Here is a 12,945-nt window from a genome sequence, read left to right as displayed (position 1 = left end):
GGTTTGGTTGACCTTTGACTCAATCAGTTGCATGTAGGACTTTTCGAGGGAGTGGTGCGTGTGACTTTGGGATTAGTCTTATGGTAAGCCAAAACAAAACACACACACACACACAATGGATATCAAAATTACCTTTGAGATGGTAGTGTGTGTTTTTCTTCAAATCCTAATAGACTAATGGTCAAGCTATGGAGAGTCTCAACTGTGGGTTGAGTTGAGGGTCGGACTTTGAAGTAATTAGGACACTTTAAAATTTTGGAGGAACCCGTCTCGTGGCTTTTTGTGTTTATTTCTCACCCATACTTTTTCCTTAAATATTTCAAAACAATGATTTTGAATCAAAGAACTCAAATATTTTTTTGACAAATTTTGTTTGGTGGATTCAGACCGAACTTGCTTTATAAAATTAAGTAGGAACTTAGTAAATATTACTAAATAGATTCGGTAAGTATTTTTTCTACTGAATATTACAAAATTAATTTTGTAGGAACCTACCGAATCTTACAAAATAGATTCAGTAGGTGCATACCAAACAAAATTTTCTCATGTGAATGGTTTTAACTTGATGGAAAATATTATGGTAAGAAAAATAAGTAAAATCAATACTTAAAGTTCTCATTGAAATCTTTCTAAATGCAAAGAAGAAGAATAAATGAGTGAGAGATCGAGAGATCAAGAGAGAGAGAGAGAGAGAAGAAGAAGAAAAAGAGAAGAGGACTTATTCGATACCTTTAGGAGGATGAAATAAGTAATTTAAGTTAAAATACATTTATTAGATGTGTGTAGATAGTTATTTTAAAGTTGAGTGGGTACATTTTGCCATCTTGGAGTGTTGGACAGCTTGACATTTATGGGGAAACAAAAGTGTATCTCTTATATAATATATAGCATTTATAAACAAAGACAAAGTGTCTCTTTGTAGTTTTTAAATGAGCATTTGAGATTTTGAGATTAAATACACTTCTAACCTTTAATTTCCTATAAAAAAAATTCCCTAAAAATATATTTTTATTATAAAAAATACCCTCAAATGCTTATTTTCAAAGTGTATTTAATGACAATTGAGGTACAAATACTTAGTGGATCCAAAGAGTAGTGGACAAACATAGGGGTCTCTCAGCATATTTATTATGCATAAAAATGATTTTAGACCTTTTCACTTGTGGATGACAAGAAAATGAATGTTATTGAGAGATTCTCATACAACCAAAGTGTTTGTCCTTAGATACATTAAGCTCCACACACTTCAAATTATAAGAAAGAACTAATTTGTCGAGACAAGATACTTCATAATCTTCATTGATGATTTTTATAAATAATCTTATCGTATTAAGACAATTAAAATATTAACAATATTTATTTTAGAATAAGATCCTTAATATAATTAAAAAAATTAAAAGACTTAAAAAATTGATAGAGTATGACGATATAGAAACTAATGAATTTTTTTTTTTTTTTGAATACTAGGAGTAATCCATTTTTACAAAAAATACTAAACTAATAGATAATTTTCTTTTGCGAGATGTTTAATTTCTATTATATTTCTCCTAAAAATTTGGGAAAACCTGGATTGGACATAACCGAATTATATTTACTATTATAACCAGAGAAACGTGAGTGATACGAATGTCAGTGGGTCAATTCTGGCTCAAAATCATTATATAAAAAAAAATCCTTCTAAAATAATAACATATTGTCCACAAAGTATCAATTTAATAATAATTTATTTCACTAAAAGTATGATTTTAATGATTTTTTATTTTCAAAAATTAAAATTCATCTTTTTTTACAAATTTTAAGAAGAGATGACACATTTTAAATTCCAATATTTAGTTTATATGAAAAATTGAAGAATTAATTAATTTTTATTTTATTTTTAAAATCATGTATAATATAAAAATAAATCGGTTTCGGATACCCCGTCAATCGAGTACAGATCGAGTGAAAATTTTTGAGTTAGAAAATCATTATTCATTAATAGGATCCATGTCACACACAACCAATCTAACACATGATTTCAAAATTCATTCGAGAGGTATTGTCCAAGTTGTCTCAGTATCAGGCACAGATGAAACGAACATACAAATCAATATTTTGGACGAGATTAATAATTTCACAATATTTTTTATTATTTTTGAATGAGATATCTCAAACGTATTAGAAAATTCATCCGAAATGACTCAATATCTAGCATGAACAAGACAAGACGGGAAACCGAATTTTAAAACCATGGTCTAACAAGGAAATCGTGTTATGCCACGTGGATGTCAAATCTAATGGGTCCCATTGTCTTAAAGTTGAACTATAAAAGTTGTTGATGGTGGTGAGAGCATCATAGGTAGCGTTGTCACCCCACAATACAACAAAATTTGAGGAAGCTTCTATTATTTATTTGAAGAATATATTCTTTGTTTAATTAAACAAATTTTCTGCTCGGACTGAGGAGAGGAGAAGCCTAAATTCTTAAATGAAAAACTTTTTTTTTTTCCCCTAAAATCCACGTCAGAGTGTGTCCTCACAAGTGTCGTCATCACCATGGACTTTGACCATTAATGTGGTAATAATATCTCATGAAGCTAGTTTTTAAATATACTATAGGAAGTAGGGAATCATTTCTCAGAGAGCGAATCAAGTAGCGCCAACAGAGACAACCTAAGATCAGCTTTTTCACCGTTAGTTTAGACATGGCGCTCCTGGTTTCGTGAATATTTGACTATTGCTCATGATTTTAACTTTTGACCAAAGCTTGACTTTTTAAATAAAAAGATCTCTCTCTCATGCGTTTTCAATCTCTTCCATAGTAGAAATGAACATTTTGATTACAACTAAATATAATAATAAATATTAAAAAAATTTAATTTTTAATTTAATTTTAAAATGAGTTATGGTAGAATAATTTCAGTGGAAGACATCTTAATGTGGTGGCACGCGCATATTCGTAATTGCATTTTACTTGTATCTCGAAGAAAATGCATCAATGGGCATGCGTACGCTACCACGTCAAGATGCTTCTCGTGTGTTTATCACTAAGGTCACTCTAGCATTAATCTTTTAAAATTTGTATTGAGTCTGTTCGATTATTCGATTATATATATATATTATATTTTTGTTTTACTTATTTTGATTGACTCATGAGTCATTGAACTGATTTGAGATGGACATCTCAGTCAAGTCGGGTTTCAAAATTATGATTTTTTATTTTTATTTTACTTTGAAGGTAGGATTACATGTGTAATGAGTCATTTTCAATTCATTTCTTAAGCTAATTACAATCATAATCATTATATTTTTTTTTATTACAATTTTTGTTGATTTTGATTTCGATTCTAAAACAAGAAGAATCAGAACTATTAAGAAACATGGGGTCTCGTTAGTTTTAATTCTCATGAATCAAACATGAATTTTTTTTTCAAATTATTATAAAGTTTTTTTTGTCCTTGAAAAAATTAACATATTTTGTACAAAGTCAATTTAATTATAATTTGTTCCACTGTAGCTATGAATTAATGTTTTTATTTTTATTTTTAAATTAAAATTCATTTTCTTTACAAGTAATAATGTTTTAGAACATATTGATTTTGGTTCCTATGAGTTCAATTCCATTTTAGACTTGACTTTAATCGGTTCTAATAAAATAAGGAATAAAAACCAAGGTTTTCTATTTGGGTTTTGGTTCGATTTCAATTAAATGGGTACCCATTGACACTCCTAAGTAGAAGTAATTGTGAGAGAATACTATTAGGTGAGAAATCAATTTTCAATTGGTTGGGTTGGACAAACATTTTTATTCCTAAAGTGGTAAATCGTGTTGGTAGGAAATTAAATTTCAAGGAAAATTTGTAATCATACATCTAAAATTCTTATTTTTAAGAAAAAATATTTTTTCAGGAAAATCAAATTTTCACCCATTTTCATTCGTATCTCAAGGAAATTATCTATGATTCTATGCAATCCTCCACACCAGTTCAATATATAACGCAATGTCTTGTGCAATCACTTTAGGATTTTTCCTATCTCAAATCTTCACCAAAATCTAGAGCATATCTCTGAGTTTACCCATCTTTTTAGTCGTTCTAACTTGACTTCCTTTGACATTGCGCTCAACATTATATAGATGTGGTAATGGATAGAGAATCATACATTTTTTTGTCTTGTATCTCGAAAAAAAATCTACGGTTCCTGCCAATTGCCACGTTACCGCAGGGTTGAAGGAAGCCTATTCAACATTTTTTTAAAACTAACAAAAAAAAAAAAAGGTTAATTACAATTTTACCCCTTATGATTTGGCATAATTCTATGTCGATCCCCTAACATTTTGACAATTGCACTTACCATGCCTATAGTTATCTCATGGTCTCATTTACCCCCATTCAGTGTACTTGACATCAATCAAATAGTTAAAAAATAACATTTTTTTAACTTTGTATAAAGATCATTCTATCCTTTTTAAGATATTATTCTTTCTTGGAAATAAAAATATCCCTGTGAAAAACAGGTTACACATTTGAATGTGTGGATACTTAGATGACCACATTTTTTTTTTAGTTTTAAAATTTATTTTCTAAATAAAAATAATAATAAGTGGGGGTCAAAATGTTAGGGGTCAACATGAAATTATGACAAACCACATGGTGTCAAAGTGTAATTTATCCTAAATAGGACTATCAATGGATTGGGCTCAGATCAGATCGGGGTTGATTTGGTACCAATCCAATAAGGATTGCATCGAATTTGGGACTAATCCAATAAGCATTGGATCGAATTGTTATCAGACCAGGTTTTTATTGGAACTTAATATTAATATCCACATCCGATTCATTAACAATCAGATCGAGTCTGGATCGATCCCAATTTGATTTTATATAAACTTCATAATCTCAACAAATATATAATATAATGTATATAATTTCTAACATATTATCGGATCGGAACATGATTGATCCGGATCAGATCCAATAAGATATTGGGTCAAAACCTTAATAGAATCCAAAACATTGATCTAGATCCGAAGTGATTGAATTCCGATCCATTTTCAGCCCCAACCCTAAAAATGGAAAACGAAAAAGAGACGTGTTCTCTCCTCTGCCAGTGCAGAGATCTAATACCTATAGCGGCTTGTTGTACAAGTCTTTGGGACGTTTGGGACGCTCTGCAACTCCGTTATATATATTAACTTCGAAGAACCAAACAAACAAATAATACAAGAAACCCTGTCGTCTCTCTCTCTCTCTCTCTCTCTAATGGCGGTCGAAGGAGGATCAGAGAAAAGACCCAAAACCAAGATCGTCTGCACATTAGGACCCGCATCAAGGTCTGTGGAGATGATCGAGAAGCTTTTGATAGCAGGGATGAACGTTGCACGCTTCAACTTCTCGCACGGATCCCACTCTTACCACCAAGAAACCCTAGACAATCTCCATACAGCCATGGAGAACACCGGGATCCTTTGTGCTGTCATGTTAGATACTAAGGTACAAAGGGTTCTTCTTGTTTTTCACTTTTATTGAGTTTCTTCATTCTGGGTTGTGGATTCTGTCTTTCTATGATTTGGATCTGTTTGATCTTCCAAGATTATATATAAAGTGAAAAAAAATCTTCCGTCGTGCCGAAAACAAATGTTTTTTTGGTGATCCAGACGTTCCCTTTGAAATATTTTGCTTCATTGATCCATTTTTGATATATAGGTTACCGTTGCAGTGTTTTTCATAGTTCTTCTTGTTGCTTTGATATGTATTGGTTTTATTTTTATGGGTTCTTTTTGGTTTTGTTCTTAAGGATTGAAATATTGCAGAAAAAAGCATATTTTTTTGCTTAATGTTCTTGGCTTCTTGTAAAAAACCATATTTATTTCTTTCTTTATGTTTTTTCACCAGAACTGGCAATCAAAATTGTTCCTTTTTTTTTTTATTCCTTTCAAAATCCAATCTGGATTATCAAAATTAATAGGTCCTTAATTTCTGCTTCTATGTTTCATTTGTTGTGTACTGATTTGATTTGGTTTCTAATGTTATGGGTTCTCTGCAAATTTGTGAAAAAAGAAAAAAGAAAAGGAAGATTGAACGATCTCCAAATATGACCTTCCCATTTTAATTTTTTTCTTCGATTCTTGATTTTGTTTCCTTTATATGTAAACCGTTGTTAATGGTTGTTATTCTTCTGCTAGGGGAGAATGCTTTTTGGTGTCTGTTTGGATCTCCATTTTACACAAGGGGAAAGACATTTCTTTTGATGTTTTGGTGCAAAAATTGTGTGATCCAAGTAGATGTTAATATATGCTATTCAACCTTTATTTTGGAGGAAAAAAAAAAAACTCCTAAAATAAGCAAATTATTGATCCTCGATTCAACCAAATTTTTATGAAACATAAGTTCCACTTCAGTCTTAACAAATCTTGCTTCTTTCTTTTTGATTGTTTGTTTGTTTGTTTTTTTGGTGATACTTTGTGATTATTAGAAGTTTTTTGGATGAAAACTCAAATGGACAATAATCATATAAAGTGGGGATATGAGTCAATTGCCATTTTGTGCCCAATGTTATTTTTGAAAAGTATCTAAATAAATGAGTATGAAAGAAAATCATGGATTGGTTATTCGCTTGGAGGTGTAAACAATGACACAACTTTAGCAGTTTGCATTTGTATGAAGTCCTTTTGGTTTTACTACTCTCTTTTTTTAACGATTTTTTTTTTTCATTCTTTAGAATTGTACACCAGATATCACATGTTTCATTGTTAAGATGTTCATAAAGATTGATTATGGTTCTTAGGCCCGACAGGTAAATTGCCTTCTCACATACCCAGAATACAGAGGTCTATATAGGTCTAATTTCTGCTTCAATTACCTAGAATGATTGATTGAGTTTTTTAAGTTTAATAAGTTTACGTAGTTCTAGACTAGTTTTGGTTCTAAAATACTGAATTTTATCCTTTTATGCAATAAGGTACTAATGATCCCAATAAATTGACGTGAATTTCAGTCTGAGTTCACATGTAATTCAAACGTTTTTGAGTTTGTAAATTGATTGAATCCAAAAACAGAGGAGATGTTTTGATTTTTTTCCATCAATTCCTATCTCATCTTATGTTATCTGAAATATTGCAGGGTCCAGAGATTCGAACTGGGTTTTTGAAAGATGGCAAGCCCATCCTTCTCGAGAAGGGTCAAGAGATTACCATCTCCACTGATTATTCCATAAAGGGTGATGAGAAGATGATCTGCATGAGCTACAAAAAATTAGCCGAGGATGTCAAGCCGGAAAGTGTTATACTCTGTGCTGATGGCACAATCACACTAACCGTGCTGAGTTGTGACAAGGAGTTAGGTTTGGTTCGCTGCCGTTGCGAGAACTCTTCTCTTCTTGGTGAGAGAAAGAATGTAAATCTTCCAGGGGTTATTGTAGACCTCCCAACTCTAACAGAGAAAGACAAAGAAGATATCTTACAATGGGGAATACCCAATAAGATTGACATGATTGCTCTATCCTTCGTTCGAAAGGGTTCGGACCTCTTGGAGGTCCGCAAGCTTTTGGGGAGTCATGCAAAGACGATCCTTCTCATGTCAAAGGTAAGTAAATACTCACATTGCTCCCATGGAATGGCATTATAAATTCAAGGAGATATTTCCACTCATGGCTTAGACTTGAATTCCCAATTCAACAAGTATTCTCTAAGAGATCTAGGCAAGAATAGACCTAATCACATGACAATCAATGATATTCTTTTGTATTGAGAAGATAGAGCAAAGGAGGTTCAGAAACACGAAAGATCCCATTAAACTAGACAGTTGTAGTCATCAGATCAGATTGATTTCTGGCCGCTAACAGTTTACTCTCTTCACCCACCCTTCATCGGAGCTATAATAATGCTTCTTACAATTATAAAATGTAGGTTTGTTGAACAAGCAAAATGTAACACCCCCACCCTTGAACAAGTAATAATATTGTCTATTTTGGGTTTCCCCTCACGGCTTTAAAATGCATTGTTACAAGATAAGGGAGTTGGAGTACTTATAGGCCAGAATCTCGAACGTTCCCTGGATTATGTGGGACAACTTCACCCTCCACCATGCTATTCCACCCTGCAACCATGAGCCCGGCCACACTTGAGTGATCGCCTATGGGTCTAACCAGTAGCGCACTGGCAAGGGAGTGACAACACTCCCACCTAACATTAGAGCTGTCCCCGGCTCTAATATTGTTTCCTGGTCAAGGGTGGGGGCGTTACACAACCACACTTCAGAGTTCTAATTTTTTTTTTTTTTGAATGGTGCTTTGCAGGTTGAAAATCAAGAAGGCGTGGCTAATTTTGATGATATCCTTGCAAACTCAGATGCATTTATGGTGGCACGAGGTGACTTGGGAATGGAAATCCCAATCGAGAAGATATTTCTAGCACAGAAGGTAATGATCTACAAGTGCAATATCCAAGGAAAACCCGTTGTTACCGCAACCCAAATGTTGGAATCGATGATCAAATCTCCACGCCCCACCCGAGCCGAAGCCACCGATGTAGCTAACGCGGTACTTGATGGCTCGGACTGTGTGATGCTCAGTGGGGAAACAGCCGCAGGTGCTTACCCTGAACTCGCTGTTCAAACAATGGCCAAGATTTGCAAAGAAGCAGAGTCCACCCTTGATTACGGAGCTGTCTTTAAAGGGATCATGGAGTCCGCACCAGTGCCCATGAGCCCGTTAGAGAGCTTGGCTTCATCAGCGGTGAGGACAGCCAACTCGGCTAAAGCTGCTCTCATTTTGGTCTTGACTAGAGGTGGAAGCACAGCCAAGTTGGTGGCTAAGTACAGGCCAGCTATACCGATCTTGTCTGTTGTGGTTCCTGAGATAAAGACAGATTCCTTTGATTGGTCATGCAGCGATGAAGCTCCAGCGAGGCATAGTCTTATTTTTCGAGGACTAATTCCTGTTTTGAGCGCTGGTTCTGCAAAGGCATCTCACACAGAAGCAACAGAAGAGGCACTAGAGTTTTCTCTTCAACATGCCAAGATGAAAGGACTTTGCAAGCCTGGAGATTCGGTTGTAGCGCTCCACCGAGATGGGTCTGCTTCTGTAATCAAAATCCTGACTGTGAAGTGATGATGAAGTTGGACACATTTTTGTGGGTACTAACTACAATTTTGCTGTGTTAAGTTTTGTTCACAGGAATTTGCAGATTTTGAAGTTTTGATTGGAATTCAAGTTTGATTTGTTTACGTTCTCTGAAAAACTCTATATAGGAGGCCAACAAATTTTTGCTGAGGTAGAACCTCAATTTTGAAATGTTTTGTTGTTTGGGAATCTGATTCCCTTGCAAATTGTTTCCTCTACCATTGTATGCTATGTGAGCCTTAATGGCTTTCTTCATGGTTAAATAGTTTATTTGAGCCCATAACGAGCCAAATGTCTCCTTTACTATTGCATGCTATCTGAGCCTTAATGACTTTCTTCATGGTTAACGAGTCAAATGTCGAAATGGCTTGGCCAAGACTGCTTACGAAACCACAATAGAGGAGATGAAATTTTTTTATGTATGGTAGCAGTATGTCTCCTAATTCTCTGAGAATTATATAAAAAAAAATTGATGGCTAGGAAATGACCTAAAGCAATCAATTATTTTTTATCGTAACTTTGATATCAAGAATGTAGAGATTGAAAAGATGCTGTCGAGGTATACTTTTGAAGGACTAAAATCAATGCATTCCAGTCAAAAGAAAAGAAAAGAAAAGAAAATTTTCTCATATGATGCCAACAGCATCGGCTTACATTATGAAGTTGAATGTTAGACAATCAAGAAACAAAATGATTGAAGATTTAGTGCAGAAGATCAATAGATGATTGAGATGGTTTGGTCATGTGCAATGAAAAGATTGAATTAGTCTTAATTTAAAGAAAAATGGCATATAGATCATATTGAGGTACATTATTAGATATAAAATTGGATGGAGAAACATAATTATCTCACATTTCTTGATTATGTTGCTGAGGTGAGGTTTTCCAGCACAAAAGAATCCACCAGTCTTTATAACTTGTTAAAAACACATGAAGTGGGGATGTCCAACTCCAAACTAATTAAAAGGTTATAAAACATCAAAAAACTTATCCAAAGCTTACTCTGTAAACATCTCTTACGTTACAAGTCATAAGATTCCATTTAGACTTTCGTATTGTCTAAAACATCTCAATGTATATATTTGACCTTTGAATATTTTTAATTTTTAATGATGTCTTAATGTACTCAAATTCTTTAGTTTGAACTTGAAAATTTGAAGAGGTAACATGTCAAATACATTTTTCAAACTTCAAATAACTGCATTTCTTCATCTACCCAAATTTCAAAGAAGAGGAATCTGTCCACCCCTTCTCTGCTATTTGATGATTCATTAAAATTTGAAAAAAAATATACAACTGTTGACCCAAATCAAGACCCATCCACATAGAAGAAATAACAAAACAAATCAAGAGAGAGATCAGATTCTAGTGATTGTTCAAACAAAGCACATAATTTCTTGAAAATGAACAAAAAGGCAACATGGTTCTTCCAGGATCCCAATTCAGTAAATAAAAACCTGTACAAAGGATAACAAAATGCAACAAAATCCAAGGAAGATGGATGGATGGTAAATTTGTATCTTCAATTCTCATCTGTACGATAAGTACTTCCTGACGATGGTGGTGATGATGAGGAAGAATTACCACTCTGAGATCCCGATAACGAAAACAACCCATTGAAAGGCCATGGAATTGGAAGCCAATTCCTTCTCCCATGCCCATCTTCCCCTTCTCCACCTCTCTCTCCACCACCACTACCTTCATTACTCTCCACTCTATCACCACTATTTCCGGACCCATCTTCGTTACCCTTCGATCCATCATTGGATGGCATTTGAAACCTACAAACTGGACAAGAACTATGAAGCTCAAGCCATGGAAGAATGCACCCATTATGAAATTTATGCTTACATGGCATCTCTCTGGCTTCTCCACCAATCTCAAAATCATCCAAACATACCGAACACTGCAAATTCTCCTTGATCGTCACCGTTGGCATTGCTTCAACCGCTTCTTTCTTTGTTGGTGGGGTCCCGTATCTGTTTGGATCATTCTCGGCCAAATGTTGTAGCAATAAGTCCAAACCAGGTCCAATGAGGTAATCACCCAAAGACCCAGTAATGTTTTGATTCTGATTTTGGGTTTGGTTCGATTCAAAGGAGGATCCTTGAACGATAACGGCCTGGTTGAAAGGATTGATCAGGATAACTCGGTCTCGATCTTGATCTCCTTCTCTCTCACTTTCAGTGTTCTCGTGTTCGGACAAGACCCCAGCACCACGAAGACTCTGAAGCAAGTGTAGGATGGCAGCGGAGTTTCTTCTTCTCCTTCGGAGAATCGAGTCAATGTCCCTCTCTTGCTCCGATTCTCCTCCTCTTGTTTCTTCTTCTTCGTCTTCTTCAGATTCTGATCGTCTTCTTAATCTTCGCCGTCTCCGAGGACCACCACCACCCATCATACCAAGTAATATTGGCGCCCAAAGAGAGAGCGCTCGATCAGATCCTAGATCGGTTTCGGATGGGTCTCTCCTGCTATCCATTTCTTCGACGAACCCACTTTCGCAAAATGGGCATTTGATTTCTGCCTCCATCACTGGATTCACCATTTGTGAGCACATATGACACCAGTACCTAGCAACCAAAGCTTCACCCATCTCTACACTCTTTGTTCTTCTCTCTCTCCTGCAACTTTAACAACCAAACCAACAATTGTATCTCAGAAAAACAAAAAATAGGATAGAATTCTTACAAATTTCACAAACCCAACATACATAAATCCCTCGTTAACACCATGTTTTCCAAACGAATCTAGAACAAGGAACACCCAATAAAGGAATCAATATCAAAATCCTAAGATCACACAATCCATCAAACAGAAAATCATTAAAAAAACAAAAAACTAGAACAAGTTCAGAGATCACTATTGAAAAATAAAAATAAGGGATCTCTCTCTATAACTTTGACAACCAAACAAACAATCCCACCTCAGAAAAACAGAAAATAGGTAAGAATTCTTCCAAATATCACAAACCCAACATCCATAAATCCCTCATTAAAACCACATGTTCCAATCCAGTCCAGAACAATAAACACCCAATCAAGGAATCAAGATCAAAATCCTAAGATCACACAATCCATCAGACCAAAAAAAAACATAACAACAAAAACCTAGAACAAGTTCAGGTAAAGTTCAACAGAGAAAATAAAAATTAAGGGATATTTTTCTGATTTCCAAATTGAGAGTCGACAAACAAATCACCTAAGAGGGGGAGGGGTGGGCAAAAGGAAATTTCTTCAATTTGGTAACAACTTTAACTCGACAGGAAGAAATCTCATAAAGTTCAACAGATTGATCATCAACAAAAGAAAAAAAAAAAATGAAAATTTTCACTAATTAAAATAAAACCCAAGTTAGAATTCCTACCCATAAACAGAGAATCAAGCTGAGACCTGAAAATTATAACCCCACAACGAAATTACCAATCAAAAATGAAATTAAGCAGGAAATCCAACAGAGATTGGAGAACAAAATTGGGGCTTTTTTTAAGGAAATGAAGGCACCATAAAAGAGAGGTTTAAATGCATGATTGATCAATCATAGAAGAATAGAAGAATCCAGAAGGAAGATCAAAACTACCATTTTTTAATGCAATTAATATAAGAACACGTTGACACGGAATTTTAATAAAAAAATGGCAAAAATCAGAAATGGGTATCGTGGAATTTAAGTGAAAGATTGATGCTGTAAAAAAAAGTTTGAATCTTTACCTTAGAAATGGAGATTTGAAGCCTTAGAATTGTGGTTGTGGAAGAAGAATGGAAGATGCAGACAAGAACCACCACCAACGCGTTTTCTACTCTTTCATGTCCTTTTTTTTAAAATATAAATATATATATTTATTATTAT

At 34.4% G+C, this 12,945-nt stretch overlaps 2 protein-coding genes across 6 annotated transcripts; one reads left to right on the top strand and one right to left on the bottom strand.

The window, feature by feature from the left end:
• Positions 1–5,162: 5,162 nt before the first annotated feature.
• LOC147400651 (pyruvate kinase, cytosolic isozyme) lies at positions 5,163–9,286 on the top strand. Its single transcript, XM_086446429.1, has 3 exons — positions 5,163–5,471; positions 7,101–7,562; positions 8,275–9,286. Exons 1-3 carry the CDS (start codon positions 5,241–5,243, stop codon positions 9,085–9,087), a joined length of 1,506 nt encoding a protein of 501 aa, XP_086302555.1. The 5' UTR covers positions 5,163–5,240; the 3' UTR covers positions 9,088–9,286.
• A 1,147-nt stretch (positions 9,287–10,433) lies between these two features.
• Positions 10,434–12,945, bottom strand: ATCRT1 (RING/U-box superfamily protein). Of its 5 annotated transcripts, XM_086446425.1 has the most exons (3): positions 12,807–12,900; positions 12,463–12,488; positions 10,434–11,726 (listed from the first exon to the last, which is right to left on the bottom strand). In XM_086446425.1, exon 3 carries the CDS (start codon positions 11,690–11,692, stop codon positions 10,622–10,624), a length of 1,071 nt encoding a protein of 356 aa, XP_086302551.1. In that variant the 5' UTR covers positions 11,693–11,726; positions 12,463–12,488; positions 12,807–12,900; the 3' UTR covers positions 10,434–10,621. The 5 variants fall into 5 exon arrangements, with proteins under 5 accessions (XP_086302551.1, XP_086302550.1, XP_086302554.1 ...); XM_086446424.1 differs by lacking the exon at positions 12,463–12,488 and having other exon boundaries at positions 12,807–12,945; XM_086446428.1 differs by lacking the exon at positions 12,463–12,488 and having other exon boundaries at positions 10,434–11,720; positions 12,807–12,902.

Source organism: Akebia trifoliata, chromosome 6, assembly GCF_017979445.1.
Source record: "Akebia trifoliata isolate Shusen 1 chromosome 6, ASM1797944v1, whole genome shotgun sequence".
Classification (NCBI taxonomy): Eukaryota; Viridiplantae; Streptophyta; class Magnoliopsida; order Ranunculales; family Lardizabalaceae; genus Akebia; species Akebia trifoliata.
The sequence above is the reverse complement of the archived record's forward strand: the minus strand, read 5'-3'. Positions and strand labels throughout refer to the sequence as shown.